Genomic DNA, 16,462 nt, shown 5'->3' with positions numbered 1-16,462 from the left:
TTTAGTAGCAAAAACATGTTATTATGGGAAACACTCACCTAAAAGAGAAACATCCCCAAACAAGAAACCCAAAGGCTATGGACCTAACTCCACGCTGCAGTCTTTGATCAAAGTCCTTGCTCAGGACTTCTGGTTAAAGACAAACACGTTTGGCCAATTTGTCACCTCTTAAGACCCCAATAAAATGAAGAAATAAAGGTATATGCCCACAAGAACAACCCAGTGAAGCATCGGCAGAGGATGAGTGATTCAGACATACTTTTTCATGATTAAAAAACAGGAGTGGTAACTGATTCAGCAGGCAGGTGAAGCCACCATCTAAACTGCGTGAAGACAGAGAACAGGATGAGGAGTGAGTGGCTTAAAGTCCTGACACACAAACAAGACAGGATGCCATGAAAAGCATTACATCCCAAAGAAAAACTAAACAGGAAGGATAAAGGATAGTCAAAATCCCCACCCCCTGCAAAGTACAAAAGGTGTTAAATGAGAGAAAAAAGATTTGATCCACTAGGTCCAACATATGACCTAAGAATTCCGGAAGAACAGAAAAAAACAGGTACAGGAATTACGAATCTATCACAGAACTTCGTAAGAATGACTCAACTGCCCAGTACAGTAATAATCCACAGCAGGGTGCATCTGGAGTTGCACTGATGTGCTATATGCGGAGTGAGGAAAACCGTAAGTTTGGTTTAAAGGAAGGGTGTGGATCAAACTGAAAAGACCAAGGAACAGAGTGTCAGTGCACAACAACTCTGAAAGCTTGAATACAGTGGAAAACGATCTTAAATTCAGAGGAAGATGATTTGCCCTCCAAAATCCTAGTCCCAGACAAATAATAAAACCTGAGGACAAAAGAAAGCCATTTTAAGACATGGAGGAATGCAGACAACTCCTCTGTGCCCTTAGAAGCTAAAATTAAGCAACAAGGAAGACAAAAGGTTGCAAGCCAGCAAGAGACATGGAGCTGGTCCCGCCGGAGAGGCATCTGGGGAGTCAGACTCAAGAACGGTACACTACTGTTGGCATCCATGTGTTCAGAAAACCATGCAAGTGAAAATAGGAAGCAGTATAAAGAAGAAATGATGTCAATTATATTTCAATAAAGCTGGAAAAAAGTGAAAAAAAAAAAAAGAAGAAGAAATGTAATCGTAGATACTACTGGTATTTGGCTCTACGATGAACAAATTTCCAGTCATGATGCTATAAGCATTGATACATGATTTAACAAAAAACTTGTCGTAACACATCCCACACCTATCTACATTCTCCCATAGCTGAGAACTAAATCCTCATCCACCACAACAGGAAGCCCATTGATAACATCAAGTTGAGACATCAGAGAGCAGTATAAGCATATTTTGCATATATATAATAATTTTTAAGAATGGAGGAACTCTTTTGATGGTTATCTTGTAGTTAAAAAGTGATTGCCTCTGAGGAGCGGGAATCAGGTCAGGCAGGGCAGGAGACGGTTTCCCATATAGCTTCAGTCTTACTTATTTTTAAGAACATGCACTTATACTTTTTTCCTTTTAATTATTGGAGTACTTCAGGAGTAGGAAACCCAGATGCCACCTATTCTGGCCAAAAGCACACAGAGACTGTTCCAGTTTGCTCTCCATCTACGGCACCATCACAGAAGGCCCTGCCCTTTTGGTATTCTCAGCCTGCCTGTCAGTCCCCTTCTAAGAGGTAAAAGGGGACACAGAACTCAGTGGGGGCCTTTGCTCACTCCCCTTCTCCCCACACCTGAGGGATAGGACCTGGAAAAGGACAGATCGACTGGAGTTTAGCAATTAAATCTTAATCTTTAAAACTCAGGCAAGCTCATGATTTAAGGAAAACTTCTGGACCTCAGGTGCTGCTGGCTGCATTCATACTCTGTTCACTGGACACCTGTGACCCTTCCTGTCTGGGTGTGACTAGAGGAGGCAAAACGACCAATTTCTCTAACCTGAGATCTGATCCAGCACCTGAGATCTGATAAGGAATCCTTTTAATTCCTACCGCCATCAGCCACCTGAAAAATGTGGTCCATTACAGGTTCACAAGCCTGCCTGGGCATCAGAATCATCTAGAAAGCTTTGTAGAAACTTATCAATACCTAGGACCCTACCCCATTCCTATGGAACTGAACTGAATCTCTGGGGTCAGTCCTGGGAATCTCTGTAGTTTTTAAAAGGCGATTTTGATGCCGATGGTCCAGACTGGCATTTGGAAACCACTGGTTTTGGCTCACACTACTGGCACATCCAGCACGTCTGAAGTACACAGAGACACAGAGCCAGAATACTTAAAATTGGGAGCGGCTGGAAAATCTGAAGTGGACACAGCCGCACTTTGGGCCTCCCCAAAGGTCTAACCCTCTGCGAACACCGACCTGCTCCCGGGGAGGACGGCAGCAAAGGTCACCTCACCTGGTCACTCATGTCTCCAGACTCCCAGAGGGCGAACACCTTCTGCTCATCCGGGGAAGCAGCCGTCTGTGGGGGAAACTAACCGAGGCCCAGGTGTGAGCTGGCCGATCGTGTTCGCCACCTGGGTCCTCCCTCCCCCGGGGCCCTCACGGTCTGCACCCGCCCAGCTCTTGCCGCTCACCAGCTGCGGGCCGCTGTGGGCGGCCGCACGCCTGCCTCTGCGTCCTCCTCCCCACCGGCCACACCCGCGCGGAGAGGGCTCCCATGAGCAGCAGCACACACCCGGCCCGCGGCCTGCGCACGTGCTCGGTGAGGCGGGGAGGCGGCTGCTTCCGTTTTTCCCATCGGCCTGGCGAGATCTCTCCTCTCTGCTTTAACATCCAGCGTCCTCCCACCCTAATATCAACCCTCCGATGTGTCCTGAGGAGCACTCCCAGCCCCGTAACTCCTTAGGAACATCCTGGGGATTCCTTTCAATCCCCCCAACAAGGGCCGTGCCCATACGGCTTAGAGGCCCTGCCCGACCCTAAGCGGCCCGTGCCTCGCAGTTCAGCAGCATCCGAAGGTGGGCCGAGGAAAGGGTGGCCCGGGCTCCTGGTTCCCGCAGGAGCAGGAAGGGGCGCCTGGTGGAGTGGCACCGCAACACAAGCAATAGCAACAGTTCCTACCACGTAAAGTCCCAGGTGGGGCTCTAAACATACAGTCTCGTTTGCTACCAGAGAGGAAGTGAGGTGTTGCTGCCTCCACTCTCCAAGAGAAAAGCCTGGTTTGGAGAGGTTCACTCAATGTCTGTGGTCACACAGCTAACAAGTGGCAGAACCAGGAGTTAAACTCAAGTCTTTGCGAGTGTACTTGCTCTCCCTGGGCCTCAGCTCCCTTGTATAAAGAAAAACAAGGCTGGACAGGTCTGAGGAACATTCCACCTTGGACATGACTATGACACAGGATCCCGGGTCCCGAGGGTGGCCCACTCCATGCCCCTCGCCCTCTATCCACTCCAACAGCACAAGATGGCCTGACTAACATCAGGCAGGCGCCTCTCCCTTGCCTGGCTCAGTCAGTCAGCCAAAGGCGAGTCTGCAGATAACCGGACCCGTTTGCTACGTGGACAAGGGTGGCTCCAAACAGGGCAGGGCCCCCAAACCCCAGTACCTTCTGTGGAGAGCTCACCAAGGAGGCTCCCTGCCACGAGGGCCAGATCCCCCGGGACACCCCAGCCAGCCTGGGACCCAGGGCCTCTTGTCCTAGTTTCTGCTCCTCACGTACACAGGGATGGGCCTTTGCCTCAGATCACCCAAGGCTGCAGGTGCTTCTGACCTTAGACTGCAGACGTCAGCGCTCCCTTGTTAAGAGGCAGACACAGCCCCACCTCACCCCACGTGCCGCCAGGTCTGGACAGAGCCTGGGAGAGAGAATGACGAGCACAGCCCCCCTGGGGCCACAGCCTGGCACGCTTCACCCTCAGCGCAGGGAGGTGGTCTCCAAGGGTCCCTCTGCTCTTGCACTTCCTCCCCTCTAGGGCCCCTTCCAATGACGGGACAAGAAGCCCAGAAGCCGGGGGGTGTGGGGGTGGCCCGCCCTGCACCTGCAGGCTTGGCACCAGAAATGCTAATGGAAAGGCCACAGAGCCATGCTAGTCAGCCAGCCTCCAGGGCAGGGAGGCCCACCGGCAGGAGCCCAGGCACAGCTGGGGGCTCTGGTGAGAGGGCCAGCTCGTCTCAGCTGAAGCAGAAAGGATTTAAGACTTGGTTGGAGCCACTGTACAGAGGTTCAACTTCCAGCTCTATCACTTCCTGGGTATGTGACCTTTAAACAAGTTCATTCTACTTCTTTGAAACTCGGGCTTCTTCATCTACCGTTGCAAGAAGATCAAATGATACTAGAAGTGAAATCATCTTGAAAAACGGCAAAGCTGACAGGAATGAGGGAGGTGCCGGCATAGGAGGGGGCTAGACCCCGGGACGGGGAGCCGGCGTGACCAAGGAAGGCCCTGCTGTGTGCCAAGCCAAGGGGTGACGGCCTTCAGACTCCCACTCAGCCCTCACCAAAGCCCCGTGACACAAAAACTAACATTCACCCACTTGAGATGAGGGTGCAGAGCCGAGAGGCTGACCGGCCCAAGGTCACACCCAGCAACCACGTGGGAGCCGAGATTCACACCAAGGCCAACAGTCTCCCGAGTGCCCCTGCCCCGTGCACCCTACAAACAGCTGTTTCCCCAAAGCCGGCAGGGCTCAGGCCACTCTGGTACCAGCTTCTCTCCACAGCCACTTTCAGCCAGGAAAGATGCTGCCTACCCAGGAGCCCTCCGAGGGGCGTGTGCCGCCCGTCCAGCAGGCGCTACTTACAGGCACCAGTATCTGCTTGCAGCCAGCGGCCAGCACCGTGTCCTGCAGCATGCGGTCCGAGATGCCGCTGAAGAGCATGTGGCCGGGGGGCAGGCTGGCCAAGTGCAGGTTGAAGAGGCGCTTGAGTTCGCTCAGCGTGAGCACAAACTGTCTCTGAAAGGTGGCCTCCACGAAGGCCCTCAGTTCCCGGGCCACGGGGGTGCCAGCAGAGCCTGAGGGCGGGTGCCCGTTGAAGCCGTCCCCGCCTGCCGCCCGCGCAGCAGGCAGCCCGTTGGCCAGCCTGCTGTGGAGGCCACCGCTGGGCGAGGTGTCCATGGGCTCCTCAGCCTCCTCCGCGCCCCGCTCCTCCTCCTCCTCCCCCTCCTCGCTCACAGGCTCCTCCTTGATCCGCACACCGGGCAGGACCGAGGCCGCCCGCAGCTGCTCCTTCCTCCGCTGCAGCTCCCGCTCCAGCAGCGCGTGGTTCTGCTGGGCCTGTCTTTTGGCGACTTGGACCCGCTGGTCCCCAGAGACCAGCCCGGCAGGCCCTGCGGAGAGACACAGGGCTGCTCAGGACAGTAGGGACCGTGCAGGGACGGGCCTGAGATGAAGTCCCACGGCCCCTCTGCCCCACAGATGTTCCCTTCCATCCTGATGGGGACACCCTGCTGACCAGAGGAAGGGGACAGGGAAAATGCAAGCCAGCTGGCACAGAAGCAAGTGGCCCAGCCTGCCTTTCGCCCCCCTCTTACCCAGAAGGAATGTGGCTACCCCAACAATGAGGGAAGAAACAGAACCGGGAAAAGCAGATTCCCACATTCCGAGACCCAAGCCAGCCAGGGTGGGTAACTGCTGAGTCCCTGCCACCAGCATCCCTGCCAACCCAAGCGGGCGAGAAATCTCAGCGGCCTGGAACCCAGACACAGCCCTGGAACCCAGAAGCCTCGGTCCCTGAGGCCAAGGCTCTGCCACTGGACAAGCCTCCAGCTGAGGGAAGAGGGCACAGAAGGGCAGCCAACAATGAGCCACAACCCCTCATATCCCCCCACAGGCTGAGCCCTGACAAGTTCCAGAAAAGTAGCCCTTCTGGAGCCAGTGTCAGGGTTAGGGGCCCACCCAGCCGACACCCCTCCACACCTGATTGTCCATCCGGCTTCTTTGGCATGGTTTCCTTCACAAGATTATAAACTTTTTCTAATCTGAAAAGAAGAGTGAACCCTCTTAACTTTAAACCATGTCCCCTCACGTCACCTGCCTCCCAGCAGAAACACCCCCTTAAGCCCTGGACATCCTAGTCCCTAAGACGTCGCACGCCTGGAGCTTTGACGGTCTCTCCCCGCAGCTCGGAGCCCCACGGCGGGGGTGGGGAGTGGTGGGCCACCCTCCCCTCCCCAGCGGGTCTCCTGCCAGCCTGCCTCGGGCCACACAAGCCCCCGCTCCTGCTCCTGAGTGCTTTCTCCCTCCTTCCCGAACCCCCAGAACAGACGCGGGTCAGTTCGAGTCAGCTCGGATCAGCAGGCGTGTCTGTGCCAGGTCTCTGCCGGGGGGATTCTGGGACCGAGCAGCAAGGTCCACCTGAGTGGAGGAGGGGTGCACACAGCCCCAAATTTGCATTCCCGCCCCGGATGCAGCCAGGCTGCACTCCCCGCTGGAAGCAGGTGGCTGGGGACAAGCTGGTGTGCCTCTCTGCCTGGCTCCCCCTCATCCCGCCCAGCAAGCTCTCACTTGGCCTGGATGCCCGTCCACAGCATGTGCTGCCGCTGGACCACATCTGGATGCTTCTTGATGAACTCCCCGTCATAAGGCAGTATGAACTCCCAGCCCTTGTTGATCCTCACTACGGCCATGTGCTCCAGAAAGTCCTTCACGTCTTCCGCGCAGAGCTGGGGAGAGGGGGCCAAAGGTGAGGCACGCCCAGCCCGAAAGCCCCACCCAGCCCCCATTCCTCCAGTAGTGGGGCCGGGCCTCAGATCAAGAAGAACTTCACTTACTTTAGTCACCGCTGCCACCTCTTTCCTTACCACCCACCGGCTCTGCGTGAACTTCCACATCTAAGGGAGAAAAAGAAGCTTGTTTCCAGGAGGCAGGGATCCTACTAGGACTGTCCCCAAAACCCCTGCTGTTGTCCTGGGAGCCTGGGATGTGGGCACAAAGTGGCGGCTCTGAGCAGGCCTGGGTGTCAGGCAGACTGGGTCTAGGTCTGGGTCCTGGCTGAGGGCAGTCACTTCAACTCTGAGCCTCCATCTCCTCCTCTGCAAAGGACCTCCTGGGCCACCTCTTCCAGGCGGGCAGCTGGACCCACTCCACACCACAGAAGCTCCCTGGGGTGGCGGACACCTTGCCCGTATGTCACCTACAACAACTCAGATTTGACTAGACCCTCTCCCAGACCCCCAGATGTGACGGTGTCTCACGAACAGAGGAGGGCTGACAGGCAGCTGAGGGTGAGTGGCACACGTGTGGAAGGCAAGCCTGGGAGTCGATGCCACTGCACCCTGACCCCCAGAGACGAAAATAAACCACACAGGCATCTAGACGCTAAGTACCCACAGGAGCTGGGACAGCCAGCTGGGAAAAGAAAAAACGGAGGCACTCTCTGAAACAGCTTAAGGGCTGCCTGGTGTGATTAGGTCTGCACATGAGCTCACCAAGGTCACCACGGACAGCTCCAAGGAGACAGACTGCAGCAAACGCAAAGCACGCTGCCAAGGTCAAGGGAGGCAGCGCAGGTCCCAGCAGCTCAGGGGTCAAGCCTTTGGGAGGGACGCCTTGGCTGGGACTTAAGCTCTGGATAAGGGCGGGGGGGGGGGGGGGGGCCAGATAGGGTGACGGGGTGGAGGCATGAGCCAGCTCAGGAGCTGCAAAAAGCCCACAGCAACAGTGCAGGAAACACGCATGAGGAAAGCGGTTGTGAACTGGGGAGCGTCAGCCCCACTCAAAGAGGGGGCTGTTTGGGGGTGCGGGTCCAATGGTACCAGACTGTCCAATTATTCATGACAAGACAGAAATCTAGTTTGAATCATGACTGTGATTTGTAAAAATAGACAACTAAGTCAACATTTTAAAAACACCACTCAGGTCAAATGGCTCCTTGGCCAGAATCTACCTATGGGACTCCAGTTTGCAACCTCCAGGCTAGGAACTCAAAGGTTCTTATGAAGCTGAAGACTCCAGGGTCTGAGAGGAAGGAGAAGAAAGGCCAGAGTCCAGAGCCCTCCACTCCTCCCAGCCCCACCCTGGCCACACATACCTGCCCTTTGCCCGCTGCCTGGGCGAAGGTCCGGGATACTCTGTGCTGCCCCAGTCCTCCTCCCATGATGCCCCAACCCGGGAGGCCAGAGAGCCTGGGCACTTACAACAAAGTCTCGGCCCCTGCAGAGCACCTCAGCAGGCACGCCGCTGTGAGGGCTAGAAGAGTCCTTGGGGTACAGGATGTCACTGCCAATGAGACAGGGTGGCAGGTCAGTCCCTGTCCTCAGCCCCTCTGCCCCCCACTCCCTCAGGCTCCGGGTGGAAGCTCAGGCCTCTTTCCAACACGGGCGGGTGCCGGCCTGGGCCCCAACCGCTCCCCTCAGACCCTCCCCTTTTCCCTGGGAGCCTGGCTCCAAGAGTTCTTCCTCCTACCCCTTTCCCAACGCCCCCCTCGCACACCGGCCCAGCCCCAAGGCCCCTGACATAGTCGGAGGGGCCAGGGGCTCAGAGACAGACAAGGTGAGCCCAGGACGCTGGCAGACAGCAAGTCCCGCCTGTAAAGCAACACACAAGGCCTTACCGCTGGCTGAAACGGAAGGGGGGAGCAGTGTGAGCTGAGGCAGGAGGGGCCAGGGACTGGGATGCAGACAGACCCCAAGCACGGGTGAGGCTGAAGCCTTTGGAGAGAATGGGACCAGCACTCAAGGCTCAGGGACCTTCAAGGGCAAATGAGCAGGCACCAAGGCCTAAAAGCATCTCCTGACCCCAAGTCCACACGCAGACCCTGTTGCCCAGGAAAATACACACGTCCCCGGCCATCCATGCCCGGGGTGCCTTTGCTCTCCCTGCCCCACTCGCCTCCTCAATCCCACCTGGCAGCCAACTACTACTTTCCTTCAAGGTTGAGCTCTGTGTCCACCCTTCCTGTAAAGCTCTACAGGACAGGGCCCTGGCCCCATCTCTGCCACACGGAGAGGAGGTACCCACTAAGTACACAGTGTGGTCCGTGCACTGGGCTGTAACGGTGCCTGCCCCACCCCCATCCCCCCGGCCCCCTTTCCTGAGGACAGGGACAGCACTGAATGAGAGCACAGTGCAGGGCACAGAACAAGCCGTCCAGACACATTTACTCAACAGATGGGAGCATCCTGTGTCACCTCCTCACAGGAACACACAGGGACAGGGTATGGAAGGACCACTACCCATGGGTGCGGCAGAACACACAGGGCCCAGGAGGGCCTGCCTTCAAGTCACAGGGACAGGCAGACCATAAGCTGAACGGGGCAGCAGCACCAGGGCATGCGCGGTGCTGGGGGAGCTCAAACCCCAGCTCTGTGGCTGCCCGGCTGCCAGACATGTGGCAAGTCTCCGTGCCTCCTCTGCGCGAGCAGCCTCAGGGGGCTAATGGGATGGTCCCTCCTGGATTTCATCCATCCGCAGCGTAAATACACATAAGTGTCCCGTTTAACAAGTGATGTGCCATCACGAAGGTCCTCGTAATTAAACACTTGTGTCACATAAGACAGTAGCTGCAAGGACCCACAAGGCATGTTGGGCATCGTTTCCCAGGGAAAGGCCGTCACCACGTGGCAGTGACATCACTTTGCGGTTTACCTGGCCAACCAACTGTGAAATGATGGACTTTTTGCAATGAATAACTTTTTTAAAAATTTGGAACAATTTACATTTTGACAGATTGTTCACTTTACATCACACTTTCTAAAAAGTGAGTATTCAAGTATTTTATATTATACAATTTAGAAGTAATATAATTCAAGTGTGCATTAAACCTAGCCACACTGTATTTACCAAGGGTCTACCATTTGTCAGGCATTATACTGAGTACCAGGGATAAAGGGAGAGTCAAAACAGACAGTCCCTACCCCTAAAAACTGACAGTCTAGGGAGGAGGCAGGGTCTAGAGGAGGAATCACAGGAGGAGAGAAACTACTGAAGGACAGCAAGCCACAGATTCCGGACCTATGAACCCCAACAGGATACATAAAAAGATATTCCCACTTAGGCCTATCTTAACGAGCGCTGGGAAGCCAAAGCAAGAGAAAATTTTAAATGCAGCCAGAGGGAAACAAAGGAACATGTATTAGACAGACAATAAAAACAATGGAAGTCAAACTGCAATGAAATTACATCAGTGTGTGGAAAGAAAATAATCAACCTAGAATTCTATACTCAGTAAAAAAATCCTTAACACAATATTGTAAATCAGCCATACTTCAATAAAATTAAAAACAAACAAAAATATCCTTCAAGAACAAAGGTGAAATAGACATTTCCAGGTAAAGAAAAACCAAAGAAGTTCATCACCTGCAGACCTTCACTTTAGCAAAAGGAAATTATCACAGTTAGGAACTCAGAGATGCAGAAAGGAATGATGAGCAAAATAAAAAGGCAAATACGTGAGTAGATCTAAAAAATATTGACTGGATAATATAATGTCGTATGGGGTTTAAAATAGAATTAAAATATATAAATACAATGACACGAGTTGAGAGGAAGATAAATATAAAATATTCTAAAGGTCGTTGAATCGTCATGGATGAGGGTAAAAAGCGGCAACTAATAATATTAAACTGTGAAATCTGCAGGGTAATCGCTAAGTCAAGAAAGGATAACTTCCAAGTTAGTGGGGAAAACGGAATAACAAGAAAAGAAGGTAAAAATGAATATAAAATGCAATGTAAGCTGGACAAATAAAAAGCACTAAGGTAGACTTAAACCCAAAACATCAGTACTTACATTCAATTTAAATGGATTAAGAGCTCCCAACTAAGGGACTAAAATGAACTTACCTCTTCACCACCCAGTTTCCTTGGACTAACATCGCCACCTTCTGGATGCCACGCAGAACAGCCACAGAGTCGATGGAGGGGCCCAGGAGGCTCATCAAGTTGGCAAAAGGCATGACCTTCACTGAGGAGGGCACAGGAGACATCAGACAAGGCAAGAGGGGCCTGGGCTCACATGACAATCCCAGCACGACAGTGCTAACAGTAACAGCTGGCATTCACTGGCTGCTTACTCTGGGCAGGCACCCGCCTCTCACTGAGCCCTGGAGGAAACACCCACTGGAAGACCGAGGCGGGCCTCTTGAGGAAGACTCAGCCCAGGAAGGTTTCAAACTTCACCCATGATCACTTGGCTAGTAAGTGGCATGGCCAAGACTTGAACCCAGGCCATCTGGGTCCAAAGTTCATGCACTTCATCACCGTGCTCTGCTCTCCCCCACCCGAGCCCCGAGCCCCTAGCCCAAGAGAGAAGGGGCAGGGCCTGGGGAGGCCCCATGTCTTCTGCAGCAAGGCCAGCGGCCTGGCTCCCCCCGGGAGCCCCCCTGTCCACTCAGACCCCGGAGCCCCTGGTGCTGGCACCTCAGAAGAGCCCAGGGCCTGGGACTCTGCTCTGAGGTTCAAGGCTCACGTGCACTCTAAAGGTTCTGGCCTTCAGCGTCCCCACGGTGCGGAGCCTGGCGAGGGCGCCACAAAGTAGTGCAAGTGAACGCGCTTCATTGTGAAAATGAACGTAGCTCACGTTCACATGCAAGGCTCTGTACAGTCCCTTTAGAGGCCTCACCTCTGAATCCTCACCTCAGCCCCATGAGCTATCTTAGTCCCTTTTTATAGATTAACAATCTAAGGCTCAGGAAGGCCAGTGGCCTGCCCAGGCTCACACAGCAGGGGAGTGGCAAAGGTGGCAGGGACCCGCAGCCCATCTGAGGTAGTCTGCCACCAGCTCTAGTGCGCCTTCCAGACAAGGCCAGAGCTGTAAAGTTGGGCGGGCTCTGGGTAGTGGGGCCTCTGGTCTCGCCCCTTGGTCCTTAAGTCTGTCCTAACTCCACTTCCCCAGGAGGTGGCAGGGCTGGGGCCCCCCAGAGGGCAGGGCAGGGCTGCCCACCCACCATTCTTCATCAGGATCTTGATCTGATCAGCTAGGGGCAGGGTGCGCAGCTGGGCCATGGACAGGACATTGCTGGGGGCCACGGGTTTGTCTCTGTTGAAAACAAACGCAAAGGGTTAGGAGGCCAGGGGCGCGTTAGGGGTGGGAAGGGGAAGCGGGGTGAAGGCGTTCAGCCCCTCTACTCACTTCTCCTCCTCCTGGCTGGGAGGCATCAGCATCATGAGGTACTCACTGTGGCAGGAGAGAACGGGGTCAGCAGCTCCCAGGGCTCTGTCCTCGCCCCACCCAGCCCCCAACCAGGCTGTATCCAAGACCCCCCCCAAACTCCCACACCCCCTCTTGGCCCTCTCCAGAGGATGATGGGCTCCTCCACATCCCTCCCCCATGTTACAGAAGGGGCCAGAGTCCCAAGGGAGGACCCACAACAGAGGGACCCTCTGGGGCCAGTGTCGGGCTCAGTAGCCCTCAGCAGCCCTGGGCTGGCCAGTCTCACCTGGGTGATTTGACAAGCTCTGTGTTTTCAACCCCGCTGGAGCCCTGGCACAGCAGGTACTGGCGCTCATGCTCAGAGCGGCTGTCCTGTTGGGGAGAAACAGGGTGTGAGAGGAACCTCAGCCAACATTCCAGGCCTCCCTCTGTGATCCAGTTCTCACCCCTGCATCACCTTCTGCTCCAGCCACCCACTGTCCTGCTCTGAGGCCAGCCACAGGATCAATCCAACCTTCTGAGCATGGCACTCAAGGCCTCTGCGACGTGGCCTCAACCAACTACCCTCCTGCCTTTATGACTACACAGCCCCAGCACCCACACCTCAGTGCCCTGTCTGATACAGGAACACTGAAAGCAATGATAAAAATAACAACTAACATTCACTGAGCATCTACTATGTGTCAGGCTCTGTTCCAATGGCTGTATACATACTCTAACTCATCTCATCCCCAAAATAACTATGAAATCAGGTACTGTTATTATTATTCCCATTTTACAGATAAGGAAACTGAGGCTCAGAGAGATTAAGTAATTTGCCTAAAGTTACATACTAGGAAACAGCACAGCTTCTGGAAGTCTGACTGACCCAAAGTGTAAGGCTCTGTCAACACAAATCTCTTTCAGAAAGGTTTCAGAATAATCAGGGGTTGCTCCTCCCCCAGAAAAACGCTGGGGAGCCCTTGTCTATGGTGTCTTTGTGAGCTAATATTCAGTTGCTTCCCTTACTCAACACACAGTTTCGAGGACTGCGCTCTAAGTCAAGTACAGTAGAAATCACCCTTGGCAGGTGCACAGTGAACTCGGCCATTGGACAGATTCTCCACGGAGCAGCCGATGAAGCGTCTAGCCTTCATTCAAGGCCCACGATACTTAAAAGTACGTAACCAAACACAGCCTCACTGAGCCCGGCAAGATGCTCACACTCAGGGAGTGCCCGGGGGGCCACAACCCCCACCAGTGACGTGGCAGACTCACTCCCTGGGGGCACACACTAGGTGGGAAGGGAGGACAAACTGCTCACAGGGCTTAACCTCTCTCCCTGTGGCACTACCAAGTGGCTACAACTGAATCTGAAAGAAGTTAGATGTGAGACAATGAGGCCACCAGGTAACACTTCCCAGGCACTGGGGCTTTTCTCCCAGGAGCCCACCCTGGCCTGTGTCAGCACTGCCCGGGACCCCAGCTCACCCTCAGGCCGTAGTAGTGCAGGTGGACCCAGGGCTCCTCAGCATGCTTCTTCTGCAGGAACTCATAGGACTGCACGCGGCGCTGGCGGGCCTGCTCCGACTCAGGCCGGGAGAACCGCACCTGGTTGGGGGGCGGGGAGGGGCGGGTCCACAACCTCAGGCCTGGGGCGTTTCCAGGCTGCTGGCCCAGCACCCACCACGAGGCCAGAGAACCTCACATCTGGGGCATTTCTCACTGCCACCCAATTCAGGCTGGGCAGAGGTTAGATTATCCCTCCAGGTAGCCCAGCAAGGAGGCTCTAAGGCATGGACTCTGTTTCTGTTTCACCCCAGAGCCCACGTTCTGTGCAGACCCTCCCACCCCTTGCTGCTTCCAGGAAGCTGAGCTACAAAGCTGGCCCTGCTGCCTCCCAGGCTGCACTCTCTCTCGGGGCCAGAGCTCACCGTGATCTGTTTCACGTCTTCTTCTGCCTCGTCCTGTGAAGAGTCTCCCGCTGCAAAAGAAAAAGCCTTGCTTGCAGCCTCTGTTGGAGGCTCCTCCACCCCACCCACCAGGCAGGTCTCAAGCAACGGAGCCTGTGAATTCTCCTTCTGGACCGAGGTAGCTGCGTAAGTCAGTGGTTTTCAATTAGGGGCAATTTTGCCCCCCAGGAGACATTTGGAAATTCAGAGACATTTTTGGTTGTCAAAATTGTGGGGGTGGGTGCTACTGGCATCCAGTGGGTAGCAGCCAGGGATGCCGCTAAGGATCCTGTAATCCATCCCTTTAATACTTCTTCCCATGACCAACCTCTCCTGCTAACATATACAGACAGACAGACGGACAGCAGGGCTGGGGGTCCAGAGCTCACCCTCGTTGGCTGCCTCCCTCTCACGGTGCTTGGCATCTGCCTTATCCAGGTAGGAGAAGCTGGGCCGCAGCTGCAGGATGCCATGTAAAGGTGTCAGGTGGAGCTCACCTGGCAGAGGAAGAAGGGCTTGGACCTGACTCTAGGAGCTGAGGCTGACCCACACAGCTTGGCTCAAGGGAGCTACCAAGGGCCCCAGACTCCCCTAAAGGCCTCGGCTCACTGCCAAACCGCCTCCCACCTCTGCTCTAGCCCCCAGTCCTAGAGCCTTGGGACCACCAGGCCGATGGCCATTCCCAGCCCGATCTGGCTGTGCCGGACACAGGAAACACACAAACCAGATGAAGACATGAACACAGACCCTTCCACTCAAAGTCACTTCCTTAAGGCTTGCCTACAAAGCCTCCTCCTCCAGCATTCAAGGGCCTCCCAACCCCGGTCCCCACTGCCCTCCCGCACTTGCTTGTTCCAGCCACGCTGGGCCACTCATCCACACCAAACATGCCCTGCTCTTTCCCCCGCCAGGCCTCTGCCAGACCACCCTCACCGCCTCCCTAACCCCACACACACCCAGATCTCTTCTCCTCCTCATCCTCCCACCTCTTCCTGTCAAAATCCCACCCGTCCTGTTAAGAAGTTGGCTAGTGCAAACGGGGCTGGAGAGGAGGCCTGGCGGAGCCCGGTGGAGGAGTGTCTACGCCGTCTCTGGCAAAGATCGTGACTTTCTCTTGTGAATCAGACCTGTGCACTGGGAGGCAGTGCAAAGGTAATCAATTTCAATCAAGCCAATGTAGCCTTGAAAGAAAAGAAATCAGACAGACACTAAGGCTCTGTGGAAGCTCTCTGGGACTCCAGAGGGAGCAGAATGCTTGAGACGAGAAGTAAGTAAGTGACTAGGCCTGGCTACAAGGAATGTGGCTTTAAAGAACTATATCCTTGAGACTTGGGTTCAAAATAGAAGAGTATAGTTATTTGACATTACTTTTATTCTATCACAGTTTATTTCCTAAGTGCTCAAATTTCATTTATTGCTTTATAAACTCTAAATACTTATAGAAACCTTGTACTTTTTAATAGGTTTACTGAGATATAATTCACATACCATATAATTTACCCATTTCAAGCATACAATTCAATGTATTTTAACATATTCACAAACTAGTAAACCAGCACCACAACCAACTTTAGAACATTTTCATCACCCCAGAAAGAAACCCTGTACCCATCATCAGCAGTCACTCCCCATTCTACTCTCCTCCCAGCCTCTGGAACCAATAATCTACTTTCTGTCTCTATGGGTTTGCCTATTCTGGACATTTCATATGAATGGAATCATGTAACATGTGGTCCTTTGTGTCTGGCTTCTTTCATTTAGCCTAATGTTTTCAAGGCTCACCCATGTTGGAGTGCCTATCAGTACTTCTTTCCTTATTACGGCTAAATAATATTCTAATGTATGGTTATACCATATTTTGTTATCCGTGCATCAGCTGATGGAATTTGGATCATTTCCACTTTTCACTACCATGAATAATGCTGCTATGAACACCTACATACAAGTTTTTGTGTGGAGACGTGTTTTCATTTCTCTTGCGTAGATGCTTTCTAGGAATGGAATTACTGGGTCCTAAGTACCTTGTATTTAAGACAAAAGTCTACCCTGTCCAAAAGGTTATGCTGTGTGTGTCTGTGTCCCAGGAGGACAATGACCTTGGACCTCCACCCCATCAGGTAAGGTAGTGTCAAGCTAAAAGTCCCTTGAGGTGGCCAAATTCCATTCCCCTGACAATCTGTCATTTCTACAACCTGTCTGGCCTCTGTGGGTATCTAGCATTCGGGGTGTCCTCTTCCTGTCCCCGCCCCCATTCTGCTTCCCTCCCACCCACTCAGTCCTCACAAGCCATGGCAGCCAGGGATGTCCAGCATGGGTACCTTGCCTGTAGAGCGCGGCAGCATAACGGGACGTGTTACTGGTGGTCTGGGAAGAGCAGAACGTCTGCTTGTCCATCAGCTTCCTACAAGCACAGGGAGGACAGACGTCAAGGGGAAGGAAGCTCCAGGCCTGGGCCTGTAGGCAGAGCCCG

The 16,462-nt window shown here is 54.0% G+C and overlaps 2 protein-coding genes across 7 annotated transcripts in view; one reads left to right on the top strand and one right to left on the bottom strand.

Moving 5' to 3' along the window:
- PDZD9 (PDZ domain containing 9) overlaps nucleotides 1-16,462 on the top strand; it is a 365,894-nt gene that overhangs the window by 91,318 nt on the left and 258,114 nt on the right. The gene's annotated exons all lie outside the window — the stretch shown is intronic.
- Nucleotides 1-16,462, bottom strand: part of POLR3E (RNA polymerase III subunit E) — a 35,500-nt gene that overhangs the window by 1,850 nt on the left and 17,188 nt on the right. For 4 of the 6 annotated variants that reach the window (XM_082431020.1, XM_082431021.1, XM_082431022.1 and 1 more), the window contains 14 exons: nucleotides 16,311-16,393; nucleotides 14,382-14,489; nucleotides 13,975-14,024; nucleotides 13,532-13,651; nucleotides 12,348-12,433; nucleotides 12,041-12,085; nucleotides 11,856-11,947; nucleotides 10,753-10,873; nucleotides 8,107-8,188; nucleotides 6,742-6,801; nucleotides 6,476-6,633; nucleotides 5,888-5,949; nucleotides 4,772-5,298; nucleotides 2,424-2,501 (listed from right to left, as the gene is read on the bottom strand). In XM_082431020.1, coding sequence (XP_082287146.1) covers nucleotides 2,424-2,501; nucleotides 4,772-5,298; nucleotides 5,888-5,949; nucleotides 6,476-6,633; nucleotides 6,742-6,801; nucleotides 8,107-8,188; nucleotides 10,753-10,873; nucleotides 11,856-11,947; nucleotides 12,041-12,085; nucleotides 12,348-12,433; nucleotides 13,532-13,651; nucleotides 13,975-14,024; nucleotides 14,382-14,489; nucleotides 16,311-16,393 — 1,672 coding nt within the window. The remainder of the gene's footprint in view (nucleotides 1-2,423; nucleotides 2,502-4,771; nucleotides 5,299-5,887; nucleotides 5,950-6,475; nucleotides 6,634-6,741; nucleotides 6,802-8,106; nucleotides 8,189-10,752; nucleotides 10,874-11,855; nucleotides 11,948-12,040; nucleotides 12,086-12,347; nucleotides 12,434-13,531; nucleotides 13,652-13,974; nucleotides 14,025-14,381; nucleotides 14,490-16,310; nucleotides 16,394-16,462) is intronic. The other 2 variants (XM_082431024.1, XM_082431025.1) reach the window with 1 other exon arrangement.

This window comes from Balaenoptera physalus, assembly GCF_965194825.1.
Source record: "Balaenoptera physalus genome assembly, chromosome: 16".
NCBI lineage: Eukaryota > Metazoa > Chordata > Mammalia > Artiodactyla > Balaenopteridae > Balaenoptera > Balaenoptera physalus.
This window is presented reverse-complemented; position numbering and strand designations above follow the sequence as displayed.